Source organism: Temnothorax curvispinosus, unplaced genomic scaffold (assembly GCF_003070985.1).
Source record: "Temnothorax curvispinosus isolate PA1 unplaced genomic scaffold, ASM307098v1 QBEX01014781.1, whole genome shotgun sequence".
In the NCBI taxonomy this organism is placed as follows: domain Eukaryota; kingdom Metazoa; phylum Arthropoda; class Insecta; order Hymenoptera; family Formicidae; genus Temnothorax; species Temnothorax curvispinosus.
Window position 1 is genome coordinate 634,757 of NW_020224561.1, and position 21,001 is coordinate 655,757.

The 21,001-nt window shown below is 36.5% G+C and overlaps 2 protein-coding genes across 4 annotated transcripts in view; one reads left to right on the forward strand and one right to left on the reverse strand.

Moving 5' to 3' along the window:
• Positions 1–17,285, reverse strand: part of LOC112464980 (TBC1 domain family member 4) — a 19,088-nt gene extending 1,803 nt beyond the window's left edge. The window contains exons 1-14 of one of the 3 annotated variants that reach the window (XM_025032305.1): positions 13,642–13,789; positions 12,756–12,985; positions 4,028–4,180; positions 3,622–3,810; positions 3,069–3,377; positions 2,634–2,832; positions 2,411–2,527; positions 2,117–2,342; positions 1,695–2,015; positions 1,338–1,618; positions 1,074–1,235; positions 652–968; positions 266–518; positions 57–175 (exon numbers count right to left, since the gene is read on the reverse strand). In XM_025032305.1, the coding sequence (XP_024888073.1) occupies positions 57–175; positions 266–518; positions 652–968; positions 1,074–1,235; positions 1,338–1,618; positions 1,695–2,015; positions 2,117–2,342; positions 2,411–2,527; positions 2,634–2,832; positions 3,069–3,377; positions 3,622–3,810; positions 4,028–4,180; positions 12,756–12,872 (2,763 nt within the window). In that variant the 5' untranslated portion in view covers positions 12,873–12,985; positions 13,642–13,789. Of the gene's footprint in view, positions 1–56; positions 176–265; positions 519–651; positions 969–1,073; positions 1,236–1,337; positions 1,619–1,694; positions 2,016–2,116; positions 2,343–2,410; positions 2,528–2,633; positions 2,833–3,068; positions 3,378–3,621; positions 3,811–4,027; positions 4,181–12,755; positions 13,013–13,641; positions 13,790–17,262 lie in introns of those variants that run through there. The other 2 variants (XM_025032306.1, XM_025032307.1) reach the window with 2 other exon arrangements.
• Positions 13,908–21,001, forward strand: part of LOC112464982 (protein rhomboid-like) — a 194,447-nt gene continuing 187,353 nt past the window's right edge. Inside the window, exon 1 of the mRNA XM_025032315.1 lies at positions 13,908–14,019. The gene's annotated coding sequence lies outside the window, so the exon portion shown is untranslated. The remainder of the gene's footprint in view (positions 14,020–21,001) is intronic.

The window sequence follows — 21,001 nt, forward strand, 5'->3', positions numbered from 1 at the left end:
TTGTTTAAAATAAAAAAAACATGTTTTTTGCCAACCCTGGAATATCATAACTTTACCTTGAGATACTCCATAATTTCTTCAAAACTATCGCAACATAATAATTGATCTTGATGGTCTTCTAATAATGCGACCGATACACGGAAGAGGACTTCAGAGCTTTCCAGAAACAGCAAATCTAAAAAAGTAAAATCAATTATATCACATCTTTATAAACCGAATATATATTATTGTGTGTGTGTGTGTTAAATGCAAGAATGTATCTTACCAAAAACTCTGGTTACAAAACCTAAAGGAAATTGGCTGGAAAACAGCGTCAATAACCACGGAGCGGCATATAAAGTAGGTGAAACTTCATGTTTGTCGAAATGATTGTAAATATCTGGCAAGCGATCGTGTAACAGCCTAGAGAGTTGATATAAGTGTAATTGCAATGCTGCCATATCTGGCAAGTACAATTTTCTCAGTCCTCGGCGAAACATTAGATGTCGTAATAAGAAAAAGGCTTGATCCTCCGCCATCTAAGAAAATTAAGAAATAATATTTTATATAAAAAACTGATTATTGTAGAACAGAATGCAAAATTCTAAAATTATTGAATAAATTCTTAGATAAATTATTGGAGAGTAATGTAAAACTTAAAATTACACTCACATGCAATAGAAGTACTCCAGCGACAAAACTGAGGCCCTGACAATAACCGACTTCGTGATCTAGCAAGGAGTAGGCCTTCAATAAATTGAAAAGTGCTAATTGACCAGGTCCCAAGGGTGAACTAAAATACGGGTGACTTGGAAAAGTTCTTCCCAAATCGATAAGGATAGCATGCTGTTGAGATGTGAGTTGTTTCAGGAGAAGTTCATAGGGTGTGTTATAATTTGGAAACTCTTGAGTGTCTATAGGCGGTTGCTTCAAGCAGAACTGTTCAGCTAGAAACTGCCAAACCTCACCTCTCTTTCCCTTCGGTACACCTATATTCAAAAGAATTTATTTTATATATAAAGAGATTAAACGAAATATCAAATTTTAGAAATATACATAATGCTTGATTGAGATGTATTTTAATTTCTCGTTACCTTGCTTAATAGCGTGTAAAAGCATTTGATTATCACATTTAGTAGAGACTCGCGATTCTTTGCTAACAAGAAGATCCCAAACTTCCATTACTTCACGCGCACAGCTACTAAGCTCGTCGTATTCGAGTTTGATCCTTTTTACCGTTGCCTCCTCTTGACGTTCTGACATTTTATTAGGAAATTTAGACAACATGAATACATATAAAATATAAAAAAAATTAAACATATTTTCAGATACAGGAGTGTTGCGTTCTCTAAGCTTACCTCGAAGCTTTGCGTTCTCTTTTTCCATTCTTATAAGTATTAGCTGTTGATTGATCGCTTTCTTCCACAAATCTCGCAATTCTTGTTTCGATCTACGTTTAACGGATATTTCCGGATTTTTGAGAATATTGATTTTTTCAATTTCTGTAGCGTTATGATCTTTATTCGGCGTCACAACTCTGTTTAGTATCGTTTGCCGCCACGAACTATTAGGTTGTATCGTGTTATTTCCATCAATCTCCGTGGGGGACGTTTTTGGTGAATTACCAACTTTTAAAAAGCTGTGAGAAATATAACAAACGAGTAAAAAATAAATATAAAAATATTAACAAAAAATTCCAATAAAATTATACTAACATGTCCATCATGGAACTCTTTGGTCCGTTATTTACAACTATTTGCTGTTCAGGCGAAACACGCAATGATCTTGGTCTACTGGAGTCCGGCGAAATGTCCAATATAGACGACTGTCGCGAATTATCTGGACTCTGACTTCCATTCTTTTGTATTCCCGTATTCAAGTGATTCGTATCTCTCAATTGCGGGCCTAAGCCAAAATCGTCACGCGAACCTTTTCTCTTCATGAGATTGTCAAAACTATTTGTAAGAGAGCGTTTTGCTTTCATAAATATCGTGCTACCAACGCCGACACTTAGATATTGATTGAGAAATTCACTCCTGCAATGTAAAACATCATGTCAGAGTGTTTTATTCGCAAAATATATTTTGATACTAACAGGAGATTTGTACTTATATATATCTAGTTTATACTACATTACCTATTTTCAGCCGTATCATGTACATGTCTAGCTTGTTTTGACTCGCAATGAGCACGCAATAGTCGCATTAAGAATTGATTTTGCTCTCGTAGACTCGAGGAGCTTGCACCAATGTTACCCGCAGCCTCGGCGCCTTTATACTTGCTCACAACGATCTCCTGCTCGTCTTCCGGCAATAATTCCATACGGGAAAAGATAATACTTTGCACTCTTCTATCATTTTGTCCTAAAAATGATACGTACGTATAAAATTGAGTGAAAAAATACACACTATTCTTAAATACAAATCTTTACCTTCAATTTCTTGGCATAATTTATTATACCAGTACATAGGACAGTGATCGCAAGAAAATACAGGATACTTCTCCTTTCTTACAACGTCGCAAGTCGTAAGAAACGCTTGACTAATCGCTGCAAAGAAAAATAAAAATTATTATTAGCATAACAAATTTATAATTCTAATAAGAATAATAGTGCATGAGTCTTACTGTGTCATAGATAAACTAAAAAATCTTGCCTGCAACAAGGTCATCTGCGACTGATCCAGACTGGCATTTGAAGACATACCCGATGAAGTATTCTGATTCTTTGCAAATAAATCCAAGGTGCTCGGGGTTTTTCATGCCTTGCGCGCAACTGGCTATATCTTTTAATTGTTTGTGCAAAAGAACCTGCTTTCTATCAGGGCTAATCAATCTCAGATCAAATCGCCCAACCTAGGAAATATAAAATTTATGTATGATAAATAAGTCTAGAAATTAAATGTGTTCTTTCTCTTCTTCTTTTTGTTATTATATCAATACCATTTATTTATGTTAAATAAACTTTTTTATTTATGTTCAATTATTAATGTAGTATATGTGACTTTATATTAATAACGATCGTAGAATAATTAATATCAATACAAACAAAATGCAATTAAAACAAAAAAAAAATATTTTTATATCCGCACCTGAAAAACCATAGTGCGATTGTGATCATCGTTTCCTTTAAGAATAGAATCTCTTCTGCCGTTTAAAACACTGCCAGTGGACGCTGCGCGATTTCGCATGATTTCAGGTACAGTGATCTTAGTATTAGCGGAAGATTCGGACGTCCGATTCTCATCACGACCATCGTTTTCTGCGGGGTTGGCGGTTGTTCTTGGAAAAGTCTCCACGGACCCGCTTAAAACTGGCGGTATTCCAAGCGGATTCACGCTTGGAATTAAACTGTTTCCCGACACGTTCTCGATACTGCCTGATTCACTAGCGGTAGATTCCTGAAAATGTAACGGTAAATTTCCTCTTCTACTTGGTGAAAATCCAATCATTTGTTTGCTTGTGACAACTATGTGACTCTAAAGACAAGTACAAGAAATATTTTTCACAGCATTGTCCGTCATAAAGAGAGACTGGTGAGTGCTAAAATCTAAAATTTTTATTATTATAGCTATATGACTTCTGATTCAACATATCACGAATGTTTAAAACGGAATTACTCGATAGGTGAGAAAGCATTCTTACCGTACTATTTCTCCTATTAATGGAAGACATCATAGCTTGACGTTTCAGCCGTTGGCAATCTGCCAGAAGATTGCTCGTTGACGATCTTGATTTTTCGAGTCCATGAACGCGAAACTTTATCAGGGCGTCGTCAATGAACGATTCCGGTACTTTCGGATGCGATACTTTGATCTTGCCGATATAGAATACCTGAAATCCAAGTGTAAGAAAATGTCAAGATATCATTAATTCTCAAGTTTTAAGTAATTAAAACACGAGTGAAGATTAGATAATAGCCAAATCTTCTTCTTAATTCAGCTTCAAGTAAACTTCCGGAATGTCGTTTTATGTGTTGAAGTTCCATATAATGAAATCGAATTTTCCTACATAATTATACTATTGCAAGACATAAAAAAGGGATAATTACTTCGAAGAATTGCGAAGAACTCGGAGATATATCGGCACCTATAGATGTCAAGCTAGCCGCGTTGCTCTGCGACCGCTGGGGCAAGTCCTTATCTCTCTCCATTCGTTGGGCTGCCGAATGTTCCTTCATGTCTTTTAAGGACCCTTTACAACTCTGCAAAAGAAACAAACATCACGGCGTTATATAATTAATCGTACCGACGCGACGCGTTTGTCGTCAAAAAATTGCGTCTATTTGAGAAAATGAGAGAGAGAGAGAAAGAAAGAGGGAAGCAATTTACTATTATCAGAATATTGTTGCAAGAAAAAAAATACTTAAAAAAAAAGGAACAAAAAGTACAAACAACTGATTTTGTTTCAACTGAGATTAATTAATAACTGAATTTTTTCTTTTTTAAATGATACGTATCACATTAAAGGGATAATCCTTTGTTTTATTCACTTTTTTTCGTTATTTCATTTATATAAGAACGACTTGGAGTAATACAACGTTTGTTATCTTTTTAGTGACTTTTACTCTTACAATTTTTACTATGTTGCGCTATAAGAAAATGTAAATTCGCAAAAATTAATCATCTGTAACTTTCTCCGTGTGAGAGAATATTTTCGACCGAGAAGAAAGTCCGAATTTAGAAATATTCCGAGATACAAAACGTTACGACGGGACCATTGATATACTAAACGGATTTCGCAAGGAAACGTGCATCAAACGTGGCTGATGGCCGTGGACAGAAATAACTTATTTCAGCAGCACTCGTGGACTGCATGGCTCTCATCCTCCGTCTTTGTTTCGAAAGAACTCTCTCTCTCTCCTTCTAATTTCTTCCCACGTTCCACATCTGCTGCACATCGTCTTTGTGACTTCGCTGGACTTCGCCCGAAAAGATACTTTAATTTAGCTCTAGAATGCACAATAACAAAGATTCGGCGCGTGGATCAAAAGAAAGTTATAATAAGTTACGACGAAAGAGAGAGAAAGAAGAAGAGAGATGTAATAAAAATAAAAGTAAATTGAGATTTTGGGAGATCTAATTTAGATACCGTAAAAAAAAGCGATTAATTTAGGGATTGTTGAAAAGAGAAAAATTAACCTAAAGTATAATCAATATGATGAAGAAGATAAATTTCGCAGAATTAACTCTTAACATACACACTACCTGTTTGAGACATAAAATACACACTGGGTCATTTTGACCCAGCGCTACTTTGCGTAATTACCACAAACGGGGGATCGATTCTTTTTGGCTGAAATTAAAAGGGTGTATTCTTGCAACACTCAAAATAAATGTGAGATTGTTTGTGAAGGGTTATTAATAAAGCTTTATGGTTCAAAAATTCAAAATATGGTTTATAAACAAAAATATTGTTTTTTACGAAATATTCAATAACTTTCTAAGTTTTCAATATTTTTACGTGAAAATTTAACTGCATACTCTCTGGATTATATACTTTAAGGTAAAAATACGCGCGAAAGCTAACATTTCACAAAATGACCCGTGATTTTCGGAACGTTTGACGCGGACGGCAGCCAGACACAGCCGGACGCCTGTTGACTTACAGCGACTGTACCATCTAGAGAGAGGTTAAAACTACCAAGAGACGACGCGACAGATCCCGATTTCAGCGTTTCAATGATAGATAATGCGACAAAATTTTTTACTGGGTCATTTTGACCCAGGGGGTATGTTAAGGGTTAAAAAAAAATCTTTATGCGTTCAATAGCATTATATATATTAATATATAAAATACATTTATTTTGTCCCTTTTTTAGTTCGCAGCAATTTTTATATGAATGTTTTCATGACTTTTTATTTAAGGAACCTTTGTTGAACGAGTCTTTTCCTCGACATCAATTGATTTCCGTTGAGTCCGTTTGATTTTTTTTCACACTGGACGTTATTATTCATATTCTTGATGTGGGATTGAGAGCGACATAATTTTCCTAATGAGGTTCTTTAAGGCCGATAGCACGCGAATGAAAATTACAGAGGACAAGACAATGCGGCGCGGCGATATTATATACTTATTATACGACAATAAAGTAAACGTCGTAAACACTTGGTTTTTATAATAATAATCACAATCTCTGATGACGTGGAGGATCTGCATAACGAATGATGATCCTCCTGCGAGTTCGATTATTCATTCAAAAAGCTATTCTATCGCGTGTATATTTGAACAGGTACCGGGAAAGTTTGCCTGTTTAGTGACACAGAAAGAAGACAATTAATAGAGGGGCTTCTCGTATCCAATTAAGGCACGTGCTTTGTTATGTTCTCTCCTGTGCTTCCGCGAAGTTGTGCAGTATTATTGGTATCCGATGGAAGCGGCCCTTCGTAGAGTTTATTTAACTTCTCATTATGCTCGACGTCACACGTACGTCATTAGGGATTTTCCGATTAATATAGATAACGTTAATATGATCTCTTGTGTTATGGCCACCTTGTGACAAATTAAGGTTCATTCCAATCAGAGGAGTGGCCTTTTCGGAACAATCCCCAACGTGAAATAATTCATCGATCGAGACAAGGAGAAAGCAAAAATAAAAATAGATGTAAACATATAATTATAGTTTTACGATATAATTTATAGACATTTTATCAATGTTCGGATATTATATTATATTGTATTGTTTATTGAAGTGACGTTTTGCCAATACCTACATACATTTCGCAAAACTAGAATTGTGATTTTCATTTTAGAAGGATAAAAAAGGGGGGCACTCGGTTTTCCCCCAATCTAAAAGCCACGCACATATTTTTCTCAATAAAAGCAATTCGCCGGGCGATGAAAATAGACGTTTGAACTATTTCTCCCGATGCTATTTTCTTCTGGCACTTGGCACTTTGCGTGCGTTGAGGCTAATACATTTGACTTTGTCTCTCGATCGCAATTGATCGAATTAATTTTGTTGGCATACGTCATCCGATGATCGACGAATTGATGCCATGAGCGTGATGGCAATTAGATTCACGTGCGAGAGCAAAGTTAATGCGTGCGTGAAGCCGAGTTTCGTTTCAATTGAGACGATATCGCGAGGATATACTTGACCGTTCGTTTACGGATATATTTTTGCTCAAGGACGAGCGTGATGCAAATTGTGAGAATAAAAAATTTATTTGTTGTTTCTTTCCCATTCGCATGACTCCACTCTTAATCAAATATCAGGAGAGTTGATAACAAAGAAGCTCTATTTCAACATCCAATTGCACAAAAAAAAATCTTCAATTTAGTAAATGGAGTCACAGTTGGGTGTGTGTGTGTGTGTGTGTGCAATCTAATATTTACCAAAATGCAGAACATTTTTTTCTCAGTGTGCAATCTATAAAATAATGTACCTAATAACAATACGATTTGATTCTGTTTAATTTCTTCCTAGGATTATCGAATAAGTCCTTAATTAGTTGCTGTATGCTGTATAGTTGTATTAATCGACGTTATTAAGACGGGATTGACAAACAGAAGGTATTATCTTATTTTCAATTGCTCTGCATCTATCTTTAACCCTTCGTGGTCACTAGGGGTTAGCATAACCCCATAAATTTTTCAAAGCAGATTTACACTAACGATATTACACAGATTTACACTAACAATATTACACTTACATTGTGATTTTTTTTCAGTATGTATAAATATTAAATAATTAAATTTTGCGGCAAGTTTTACAACATTTCAAGAAGGTTTAGTAATTTTTTCAAATCAAAATAATAAAAACTTTAAAGACGGCAGCCGATTAAAGTCGCTGGGGTCGTTTTGACCCCGGTGTGACCATTATGAAACTGTAGATGACTACGTTAAGGAAAAAAGTTTTAAAATAATTTTGACAATTTTGTTGATATAATTTGAGCCAAAGAACTAAACTTGACTTAAAATATCTCCATTTCATGTTATTACGATTTAAGCTCTTAGTAGCTGGAGTTAATAAATCCTATCTTAATAATCGTACTACATATTTTCATTTTATATGCCGGTTTAAGTATTTATGTGTTGTGAAGTAACTTAATAACAATTAGCATAATTCTCTAAGAATCTAAATATTTACGTGTTAAACATATACACAAATTTTAATGTCAATGTTAATGACGTTGCCAGTAATTAAAAGATATTTTTCCGCTTTTACTAGAAAGATTAATGTAACGTTTTCACATACAACGAAAAGAAGATTATATCTACTCGCATTTTACAATACGCATAAAAAATTACAAAGGTGCGTCAAGGTTGTTGCATAAAGAGCAGCTAGAAAAGATACGAGTGCAATAAATTAAGCAATATTAAGCCAATATAAAGAAGATAATTTGAAACAGTGTGTACTTTTCGTTTCGACTGCATACTGCATCAACCTTGTTGAAGACATCATTAACACGCGTATGTTTAATCAAGTAGAAACAATTACGTAAATTTTATTGAGTATCATGATAATGTATCACGATAACTGTGTCCCTTTCGATCGACATTTGTCACGCAATTAAATAGTCCCCGAAAATATAGAGTTTAATGCTGCGTTGGTCAGCAACAATTAATAATTATCGAATCTTTATCTATCCAGCTTTTTGCTAGATTTCGATTTAGCATAAATTTCCGAGAATATTACGCAAGCGTGACTCCACATGCAAAATTGCATCGCACAGAGCAGCGCAGGAAAAAAAGTATCTGCGAGAACGTGTAATTACGCTGTACGCTTTAAAAGCGTTACGCGATTCGCATTTTATCGTCGCGGCCGACTACTAGTTAGCATACCGCGAACAACGCTTTTTGCACCTGAAGAGTTCGTACACTACACTGACAGTCATTATGTATAGCAGAAGGGTCGGAAATGCGAAGAGAGCTAATTTATTCCTCGCGCGAATCTCCCTCAACCACATGTCGGAGACGCAAGGAAAGAATCATTATTGTCTTTCTTTCTCCCACGAGCGACCTCGCGCTGTATGATGCCTCATTAGCAGTCGCGCGCTGAAAGCACGATGATTATGTAAATGCACACACATGAGAAGCATAACAATGCATCGATTACTAATAATTAGTGGTAATGGAATAACTGTGTCACTTTCGATCGACATTTGTCACGCAATCATCAAAATGGGGTCCTCGAAAATAGAATTTAATGTTGCGTTGGTCAGCGACAATTAATTTATCGGGAACATTACATAGCGTCACCTTGGTCGAAAAGCCTTGACGATTATTAAAGTCGGAACTTCGTTCTTTTGTCTCTTGCAAAATAATTAGTAATACAAGATACTAGATGTAATCGAGATATCTGGATATACTCGAGTGTTGGCAGTATTAGACAGAACATCTTGTGTTTTAGAGGAAATAACGCCCCGTATATGATTATGCAGGCATATTGTCCTGATCCGTTCACAAATGGCTGAACTTTCACCTGCGAGCTGGGTTAAGTTTATTTAAGCGCTATGAATATTATCGGTAACGATATAATATCTTATAATAGTTTCACGTAATGAAATCTGTTCGTGTAATATTGGATGAATTTTATGTAAAATTATTCACATTTACATTTACATTCACATTTGATATTTGAACTTGCTTTTATGTAAATCGATGGAAACTTTTAAAGAGTTAACATAACAACCGTTATGTGTATACGTACAGAAGACAAAGAAGTTATAATTTGTTTGCACTTCTAAACTGTCAGTAGAGAGTTTATACATATATAACTATTCACCCATAAAATGTCAACTCCGTTTATTAAAGCGAGATATAACTTATACATAATAATTATAAATAAATTTAACGTGATTGGATCTGAAAGTTTAGTTAAATTACATCCGCATAAATCTCGGCATAAATCAACGAGTATTAATATTCTACGTAAAGCTTATTTCCGTCGTAAGAAGTGGAGCAATAAATATTCGAATGGACTTCGAAATTTTATTGGGACGATGGTAATTTATTGAGATGCGAAACGGTGCGAACTAAATATGCGCTGAGAAGAAACGTATCTACCAGTATTTTTCTCGATGCATATATAGATATAAGTAATCGAATTTCCTAGAAATTTTTCCGTGTAACGTACGGTCGATATATCGTTGTACGTGACCGGCAGTGGCAGAGAAGTACGCGGAGCGATCTCGGAAAAAAATCCTGTCGGTTACCATCGCCCACTGTCATCTGCATATGCAGTAAACACGAGGTTGACGAAACGAGGAGAAAAAAAAATATTAGTCTGTAGAGTGCAGTGTTTCTCAACGTTCTTTCAATTCGTAATCTTCTTTCAGTCTTACGTTCCATCTTTCTTCTGCTCATTCTTATTTTTCTTCATCATCTTTTCCATCCCTATCTTCCCTCACGGATGCAAACAAAAACCGACACTGATCACGATAGAAGATCGGACGATCTATTTAGAAATTTTATATATACGTTATTCCATTAAATGTTTATTATGTACAATATTAATAGATTGCATTTCTAGGAGGCCATTAGCTCATGCCGAGAACTATTGCCGATAAATAAACGCTTCGATCAATCAATTATCGAATTATTTTACCGTCAGATCGTCCGGTTCACAGTTATTACCGCGTTCCTAAGTAGCGTGCACGAGGATCGCCACTTAAAAATTCTCATCACGAATGCGATTACGATAGATGATGCAGTTTCAGTTGCTCCCAATAATTTATACATGCAGAGTTAATGCGGGTTTTTAGACTAACAAGGTAGCAATTATCGAGTGCAGCGGTCATCGAATGTTTGCTCGTTACACGTGCAAGCGTGTCGACGAGCATCGCGTGGGGGCATGATCGTATAAAGGCTCTGTATTACAATTAAGCCCGATGTAAACCGCGTTGAGAGGATTCATTGCCAAATTATAGGCAGAACTCTGCAGAACTCTCGCATGCAGTGTGCTCCACTGCTCCATATGCGACGCGCTTGCGTATGCGAACTCGCTGCCAATTTTCGCGATTACGTGTCTACGTAAAATTATCTCATCCCTCAGTGTTACTGGAACTTTGGCGAGAATTAGTGGGACTTCGACCCAGACTTTGGCCAGACCTTCCGGGAATTCCGTCTATGAATAAAATAAGCGTCAGCACGGGAAGCTTTGTATAATGCGCATTTTCCCTGTTAAATCTCGCGGCGAACGAGTATGCAAACGCATCGAAGAATCCGGCAATTCGGACAGGAATGTCGACGGTAGAAGCTTTCATGCTTCTTACGAGGGAATCGGAACACGGTCAGTCAACGGTTGCTGGCAGGCCGACTTGGGATTTCACGTCGCTTGTCCGGCGATGTAAATTTAGATCGCTGTACGCTCGGTTTCACAAAAATACGCCTTTCCGCTCTATAGCGGAAGGAAGGAAAAATAGATACGGGATATATATATATAATAATTTAGAAAGAAGAGAGCATAATCTAGAATAATTTTTCAAATGGTATTATAAGGATCCTGAAATGTTATCATATATTATTAAAGCAAATCTTGACGCTTTTCTTGCGAATTTCTAGGTGGAAGTTTGCAAAACTTATCGCTAAAACAAAAAAGAAAAAAAAAAAGAAAAAGATGCTATGCACGTTTTTGCACTGACTATGTGACCAACCAACATTTTTTGCTGCGAGAGCTAATTAATTTTGCAATAATAGCAAAACTTTTGTTGCCATAGCAAAGTTTTGCTGAACTTTGCTATTGCAACAAAAGGTTTTGTTATTATTGCAAAATTAATTCGTTTTTGCAGCAAAAAAATTTTGGTTGTTCACATAGTAACAAAACCTTTCTCTCAGTGTGACGTTTCCATCAGTGACGTGTTATCTGCGACAACTTTTGATTTTCAATCGCTATGTGTTGGGAATGTTGGGATACAAGAAATGTAGTGAGTAATGCAAAGTGAACTCCGAGAAAAGCAGATAAGCTTTAATTCAGTGTCACTTGCGATTACTGATCTTTGGCAACGATAAAGCGGTGAAGTGTGCGATAATGATGGCTGGCAGATTCCGTGATAAGAAATCTAGGTGATGAATACACAATGAAGAAAATTAATAACGCCGTCATTCGCCGTGACGTATCGAAGCGACACGTTCCACTCGGTAGCACCGGGTTAGCTTTAATTAACCCTTTGCCGCGCGTGTCATCAGCAATTACAGCGAAATTTCTCGGCATCCTGGACAAAGGATGTAAGTAAACAAGATTTTCCAAGTAATAGTTTATCTACATTTATGCGACGTTCATTCAATTTCAGAAAAATTCTGAAAATTCTGAAAATGTAAAAGAAATCGCGCGCGCGTTTCAGAATTAATCTGAAACAATACTTAAATTAAAACGATACGGAAGAAAAGTTCCGACAGAAAAAATTGTCCAAATTCTCTTAACATTGCCAATTGATATTATCAAATATTGCCTCACTCGTTTGATAACGTCTGATAATGATAAACAGATAAAAAAACAAAGAGAAAAAAACGCGGAAGCTGTTTATACTTCATCTATGTCCAACTTCAGAGAGACACGAGTAGAAAATAAAATTACGTAAATAACTTTAGCGGTCATGTATGACCGAATGATTCGCCGAAGCATGCAGTTTCACTAAAACTATCAATGAGAAGTGAACAGGCACGCTACATCATTACCTATCACAGATGTATTTATGTAATTACGCAATTTACGTAACTCCAAAGTATGTACAGAGGATCGTATCAAATACAATTTGAACGCGAGCTTCGAAAAAAAAGAGAGATCGTGGCTGAATTCGCGACTGTACCAGTCGCTAAATAAAGTGCACACGTACTTGCGCATTCGACGAAGCATGATCTTCCGATGCCCTGACCAAGGGCTCCTTAGCGACTTTGCTGCCGTCGCTGTAAGACCTGTAGGGACTGGAGGCTGATATCGGTACCGTTATCATCTTGACTTCTGATCCTTCGCGCAATAAACTTCTTCTATAGCGTTATTCTACCGGTCTCATGCGGAATAAATTTGCACACCTTATTACACTCGGTTATCTGATGTCTGTTTGTTCTACAAGTAAAGTAACACGATCTTCAGCTGGTCGTCGAAGTGTCATTGACCGAGAATCGGAAACAAATCGTTTCATTTTTTTTTAACTAATAATTTTATTCCGACTAATGAATATATACGATTGTGGTCGCGCTAAATCTTTCCATTAAAAATTTTCCTTCGCGGGCCCAATGTCAATTGCTTTTGATAATTGAGAGTATTTTTCCAGGAGCGAAAAATATCGTAAAGAATACAAGTAGAAAAGCTCTCGTGAAACGTGCTAATCGATCTGTGCGAAAATATGTAAATGTACAGTTGTGAAAGTAATCTTAACGAAAATCTAGACGAGAACTTTCAAAATTTTATACCAAATTACTACCGTGGGTTTTTCAATACGAGTATCAATACTTTACATGCCTTTTTTAGAAGTGGATTTTTATACAAATGCATGCAATAGAATCGAACTGAAAGGCAAAATAACAATTTGCAATTATTTTTAGCTTGTAAATATTTAATATAACCAAATCGTACTAATGCTAATAATCTCAATATTTGTGCTAAAAAATTGGAAGCTCCAGTTGGAAACACGGCGAAGGAAGCCTATCCCAAATTATTAAAAAGAAAAAATGCCAGTCTCAAGACTTCTCATCGTCAAAATTTATCCGAGTCAAACCTACGGTAAAATCTTAACTACACATCACTGTTATATTTTTTCAGCGTCGGTGCATCGCAGTTATATTTCGCGTGAGTTTCTTCGCGATTTCAGAGACGATCTTGTTTTCCCGCGGCACTTTGCAAAACGTGTTTTCGCAGTTCGCGTCGCTCGTCGTCTTCGCTGACGGCCGAGCAAACATAGACTGACGTATTGGAGCACGGCGACGCCATCCACGGGACGAATGAACCACTCGACTGGTGGTTGCGCGCTGTCAGGTAATGCACGGTCCCTGTTTAGCACACCCAATATTCCTCAAATGTGAAAACAGTGGCGCAGTTACGGCCCGGCGTTAGAAGGGGTTGGTAATCATGATTTTTCGGACCGGGTACTCGCCTTCCAGGTGAGATATTTCCACACGAATGGCATTTTTTTTCCTTTAACCCTTGGGAGGGATCCAAATTATTTCGTGTAAATGAAGATGAAGTATATTCTGTCCTCAACTTCATTTAATGAATTTAATATCGAAGGATTTTTATACATTATTTAAAGGGATATGGAGATTTCAAAAAATATAGCGTGCTAATTACAATCGATTTGAATGCTTGATGAACTGCATGTGCGAAAGAGCGTTAATCTGCAAAGCATTATAGTCTAAAAACAAATTTTAACAAAAAACATTGATGCTGCTGATTCGAAATAAGTAAATTTTAAATATTTACGCTACAATTTGAAATTAATGAATTTTATAATTTCAATAAAATTATAATAATACAGGTTGAAGTAAAGACTGAAGTAAAAACAACGAAGATAATTTTGGCCTTTTATTGCGGATGATATTAATTTCGCATTTACGTATTCGTATATAGATACGTGTCTGTCTTAACACTACCTCTGTTATCATACGTTCTCTCATTTATGCGGTAACTCGTCGCAATTTACATATTCATATTATCGCGAGTCGCGAGTGTATACACCTATGATATGTCTTTCGTAAACGGAGATGAAACGGCGAGACGATAGCGTGCGTTTGATGCCAGGCGATGCATAATCAGGTTTGTTCCACCAAGCGACCGCGATTGTATACAGAATGGAGCCGATTTCTGTTCGAAATGAAATAAGAATACCAATGCGTGTGCCAGTGAACCATGAAAGGTCCTTTCGTTTCTTTTTCTTGAAATTGCGTAAGCCGTATTTCTATTCCTATGTGGTACGTTACTGTTGCGCTCGTGAAGGACACGTAGAGCGTCATTTTTAATCGTTTATGCAGCCAACGTTGAAAAGTGCGATGGACAAATGTGCAAAAGCGACACGCGCGAGACATTTCGTGACATTGCAAATAACGCTGAAAAGATTTGGAAAAAAAATTGTCAAGGCTCTATCCGCATCGTTTCAAGTATCTCTAATCAAGATCAGCTTGACTAATTGTACCGTAATTAATCCGTTATTAATTCTGTTTTACTTAATAATAAATCAAAGATTGCTTTGATATCCTCTCGTGTCACAAGATATGTTTACATTTTGCATAATTTGAACACATTTTAACATAACGTAAGAAGTTAAATTGCGTTTCTTTATATCAAGTATCGTGCATTTAATACAAGACACGAGTAGTAGTCACGAGGTAGACAAAAAAAGGTGGGATCGTCAGAGGATTATTAACATTAATGGCTTAATAGAAAAAGCGAATATAAATAGAACAGCAGTGCTGGAAAATCCCAGCAGTGCAATCCCGCTCGATCACATGCCCCATCTGCAAAAACGCATGTGTGCAGCAAATCCCGATGATAACAATAGAAAGAATATGTGTGTAACATATCGACCAGGGACTGATTAACGTTACACTCTTGACAATCGGTGGTATTATGTAGATTGTAGAGCTAATGACACTATGTTATCGATCCAAGAATGCTATCTTCACACTGATTTAAATCGATCTACCAAAGAGGAAGTTATGTAGCATCGACCATTATTTTACTGACATTTGAAAAAAATAAAATCTGAAATTAATGAAGTACAATACTAATCGCTAGTTTTTTGCTACTTGTTGATATATTAATCTCACTATGTATATATAATAATCCATAAATATATTTTAATTATTTAATATCAAATACATATATTTAATAAATAAGTAAATAAATATGTATATATCTAAATGTTTTGTCGTACAAAAAAATATGCAACATAAAATGCAATATTAATATTCGTATATAATGTCGCGTGCAAATTATTATGCAAAGTGTTATATTTATTCTGGAATTCAGTGCGCTGTTCGCGGAAACGTAATGAACTATGTTGTACAGAGAAGCAGAAAAACAAAATTAATCACCGTTAACACGTCGATTATCATGATAATCATCCGGTGCTCGACTTTTCAATAGCGCTCTGGTGATCTGATCACTGATGATCGGTTCGAAATTTTTTTTAAACGTTTGTGAAAAAAACAAATGTACCTAAAATTCTAATGACACAAATTAGCCAAATAATAAAATGTAAAGTAAAAAGTACGTTATTCAATACAATCCATGAAGATATAGTCTTACTTTGTCATATCATATTTGTCATTAATATTATAAGTAGTTCATCCTGTGTACTTATGATAATGAAAATTCTACTATGGCGCATACGATAACACATAGTAGACAACATGTTAAGCTAAGCTTATATTTACTTTCGTGCTGATGTAGTGAATCTAATTTTGCACGCAAGAAAAGGAAACGTGCTATTATAATCGAGATAACCTCGCATTATCTTATCGAGGCTTATTCATAATGAGGCATCGATGGGCGTTTCTGATATTTATCGTTTCTTTGTGATGATAATAATAATAATAATAATAATAGGTGCATTATATTATAGAGTGTGTGAACTACATTTTATCGGCGATATCAATAAGAAAACAGGAAGAAAAAGTAGAGGCTGTTTTTTTATTATTCGCTTATTTGAATCGTTTATAGGCCGTCGTTCAGGTACGTAAACTAGCGTTGTTTATACGTAAAAATTTAACTTAGTACTGACTTGACATACTATACGTTTATCTTCGCGTTTCAGCCGATCAGCGACGAGCAAGTTTGGCGCAACAGCGCCAAAAGGTAAAATAAACATAACAACTACGTATGTTACATAACGTCCAGCTAAATGTTTATCACGGTTAAACAGCGTGACTAATAAAAGTTGTAAATAACTGCATATCAACAAAGGCTCGACTCGACAACAAATAAAAGAATAAAACTCGCGAATGAAGCGTTGTGACAAACAAGATGGCAATATAATGTAATAATTGGTATACGCAGTTAAGTCTAGAAATTTTGAAAGTTTAGAAACATAATATAATATGAATAAATTTCAGGGGTCTACATTTTAAGACGTATCAATTATTTTGCCAGGAAACAATAATAACAAGTTGTTTTTGTAAATAATAACAACTATAAATCTCGTGGCACATGCTGGCATGTGATTTCAGGTGATCTGGTCGTTCGTGGAAATCGCACGTGTGTGTGAGTTTCGAGTCGAAACTCGGTCGGCTAAGTACGCATTTCAGCTTCAGACGCGATTGACGCAAAACGCAGGAAATCTTTACCGATGCGCGATGGTTCACCTTTTTCGGGTGCGCGGCGGCCGCGAGAGACGCACGGCCACTTACCGGAGGTGTGCTCTTTCGCTCCCTCTCATCCCGTCCATTCGAAAATCGGCGTTAACTTTAAAATCGAGCCACTCCCAACTTGACTTTCACCGCGCGATTACGCGAGGCGAAGCGAGACGAAGCGAGGCGAGGCGAGGCGAGGCGAGTCGAAGCGAGATTTCAATTTAAATGCCTCGTTTTACCCGTGTTACGCGGCCCCGCACGAGATACGCGGATTGACTCCGCGCGACACGAGCTGGCAATCCGCGAGCGATAGTCTTGACGATTGTTAAGGACAAACTTAATAATAGTCGCGGTGAACCGACAATATATGACCGTGGCGCACGATTGGCTGTCTAGCGAACAGCGATTTCTCGGCGATTGGCTACTTTATGCATATATCGACGATGATCGGAGCCGCACGTAAGAAACACGTGCAGCAGAAGCAATTAGAATGCTGGATTCAAGCGTGAGAACAATACACAGAAAAATAAAAAAAAAGCTTTAAAAAGTATAAAATAATACTTTTAAGAATCCCTTTCATTTTACACAAATTTCAAAAAATTGAAAGGAATTCTTAGAAGTATTATTTTATACTTTTTAAAGCTTTTTTCAATTTTTTTTTTATTTTTTAAATACTTTTTAGATCTTTTTTTGAAGTCGGTTAAAAAAAGAAGTGTCAAATCAGCACTGATATACTTGTATATACGCAAGAATATATAATCTTGATATGAGATTATATTGGGTTAAACGAAGAAAACCTGCTTGAATGAAGTCATTTATATAGTTAAACGAAGTTTTATATTTCAATTAAGTTCAATTAAAAAAAAATTTGAAATAAAAAGTTGAAATTCTTATAAGAAGATTATATATTTTCTTGCGTATATACAAGTATATTAATGTTAATTTGATACTTCTTTTTTTATGTGTAAGACCAGTGGTCTGATAAATAAGATGATAAAATAACATAATTCGACTAGTCTCTGGTACGAAATTAAGTTTAGAAATTTCGATACTCGTTTGAAGAATAATGGAGAAAGAGAGAGACGCGTGTTTTGAAATTTATGAAATTGATAGGTACCACCAGAATCAATTGGAATACTTTTAAACACGAGAATGAGAGCAGGACAAGTAATGACAAATAAGATAGTAAGATGACATAATTTGATTAGCCTTTGATACGAAACTGAGTTTAGAAATTTCGATATTTGTTTAAAAACGCATGTTTTGAAACTTGAAATTGATAGTCACAGACCTAAAATTGTGCACCGTTAAATATTAAAGGACAAAATTTAAACCTCCAATATTTTGAGTTAAATAACATTTCATTATTTTTAACTACCATGTGTGTCGAAATTTATTATTTTAACACAAAACAGTATTATTTTAACTCCATTTAGTTGAATTAACATTGTTAACGACATATCGAGTAGAAGCAGTGGCGACCTACAGGAATAGTTAGAAATGACTCAAAATTGAGTATAATTTGACACTACACTGAGAAAAAAATGTCGTTAATTTGACTAAACTCGTTTAGTTGTAGTGATTTGTTTAATGCAAATATTAATATATTTAAATCAAATATACGTGAGTAAAATTAAGAAATTCTGAATTTATTTCAATATAATATTTTTTGAATTAACAAATGTTAGCTTGACAGCCCGTGACCGCTGCATTTAGTTAAATCAAATAATATTTCTTTGAATCAACGATTTTTTTTTCTCAGTGTACGAATTGATTGATTGATCGTTTAAAAATTTTGATATTTATTTGGAAACGCGTGTTTTGAAATTTGCAATTGCCATCAAAAGTGATTGAATACAACGCTAAATTCAAGTTGAATTTAAAAACAAGGACAATACACGTTCAAGAAATCGGACAATGAGCGAAAGCTTAGAGATGAATATTATTTTATAACAATGTACACAGAAAAAAAAGAACATTCTTGATTTGAAAATATCTTTAGTTTTAACGTGGAAATCTTGAAATAAGATTACATTGCGTTAAACTTGTTTGAAGAAAACTTGGTGGAATGAAGTCATTATATAGTTCAACCAAGAAAAAAAAGTTGAAATAAAAAGTTGAAATTCTTATAAGAAAAAGATATAGATTGTTTCGTATATAAGCAAGATATATAATTTTCTTATTTCAACTTTTTATATCAACATTTTTTTCTCGGTTGAACCATATGACTTCATTCAACCAAGTTTTCTTCGTTTAACGCAATATAATCTCATTTCAAGATTTCCGTTGAAACTAAAAATATTTTCAAATCAAGAATATTTTTTTCCTGCTGTGTAATAATCATTTGAAAATTTGGACCCAATAAAAATTCATTACACGTAAAGTTTGAAGCCCAGAATAAATAAATAAAAAAAAATTCCTCTTGGGAAAGAATTTGCGTAATAGTATTCGCCGCAAAGATAAGCTATCGCTTAAAATATCATTATGCATCGTGCACGTACATACGTATAGCATATACACATAACAACTCGAAGGAATAACAGCTTAGCTCTAATAAGAATATTAATGAGTGAGTTTTCACTTTTTTATACGCCTTAATTAAATATAAGGCCTGTTCGTGAAACAAATATATTTTCTTTCATCCTAACTTATTGCACTATAATTCAGAAGTGCGGTGAAAACAAACCAGGCCTATATTTTCACATCAAATATTATTCAAACACGCGAGTCCTTCCGCCGCCGACTTCTGCGCATTTCTGTTACGTTCGTGAGAGAGACTTGCTCCCGTGAGATTCTCTCGCACGCACTTCTCCGAAATCTCTCGCAATTGCAACTGGTCGCAATTGTCTGCATTGTCGCGACGTCAGTGGAGGTTACCACTGCTACCAGGCCCCGCGATTAAGCGCGCCTCGTCAATTGCAGCGCAATCACAATGATAACGATCGCCAAGAATTGTGGAAACTCTTCCTGTTTACACGCTACGTGGATAAAGCCTAAAGCCGCAATTATCGAGCAACGGCGCACGATACGTACGTTCTACCGTGCGCCCGAGTAGGGAAAAAAAAACCCGCTCGATCGCGCAAAAACATAACCTAATTTCGCAGGAAATTCGCGAGTTTCGCGACGGGGTCATGCGTCCTCGTCCAAGGATTTCGCGTTCACAGCAAAACGGGATGTCTGTCGTGGGAGGACGCGTTCTTACCTCACTCGCGACTCCACACTCGCTCCAGTTGGCCCGCCGTGACAACGCGACTAAAGCAAATCGCGAGACTCCCGAGTCCCGCGGGAGCTCCGCTCGATGCCGCGCCGGAGCGATTCTCGGATTTCCACCGGCCACCTTCGACAACCTCGTCCTTATTATTCCCGTCCTCGACTCGCCGTTGACGATCCCGCCACGCTCCGCGTCGTCCGCCGCATCTCATCGGGTACGAACCGCGGAACCACTGACTGCTGGCAGTGCTGGCGGGCTCCGCCGCCTCTCGCGATCGCTCGGAGGAGTGAGGACGAGGACACGGGAACTCGCGGCACGAAGAAGGCACTCGCGCGCGTGCGACACTCACTACGTTCAACGTAGAGACGTGCGACGTTACACCACCTGCGTGCGACACCGTTCTGTTTGGTTTGGTTCTATCGGTTATCGGTTCTCTCAGTTCTCTGCTCGGCGGCCGACGACACTCAACACTCGCTTTGACGACCACTGCCGCGGCTGACTCGCTTTTGTTTACTCTCAACGGCCCTCTGTCGGTCGGAGGAGAGAGAGAGAGAGAGAGAGAGAGAGAGAGAGAGAGAGAGAGAG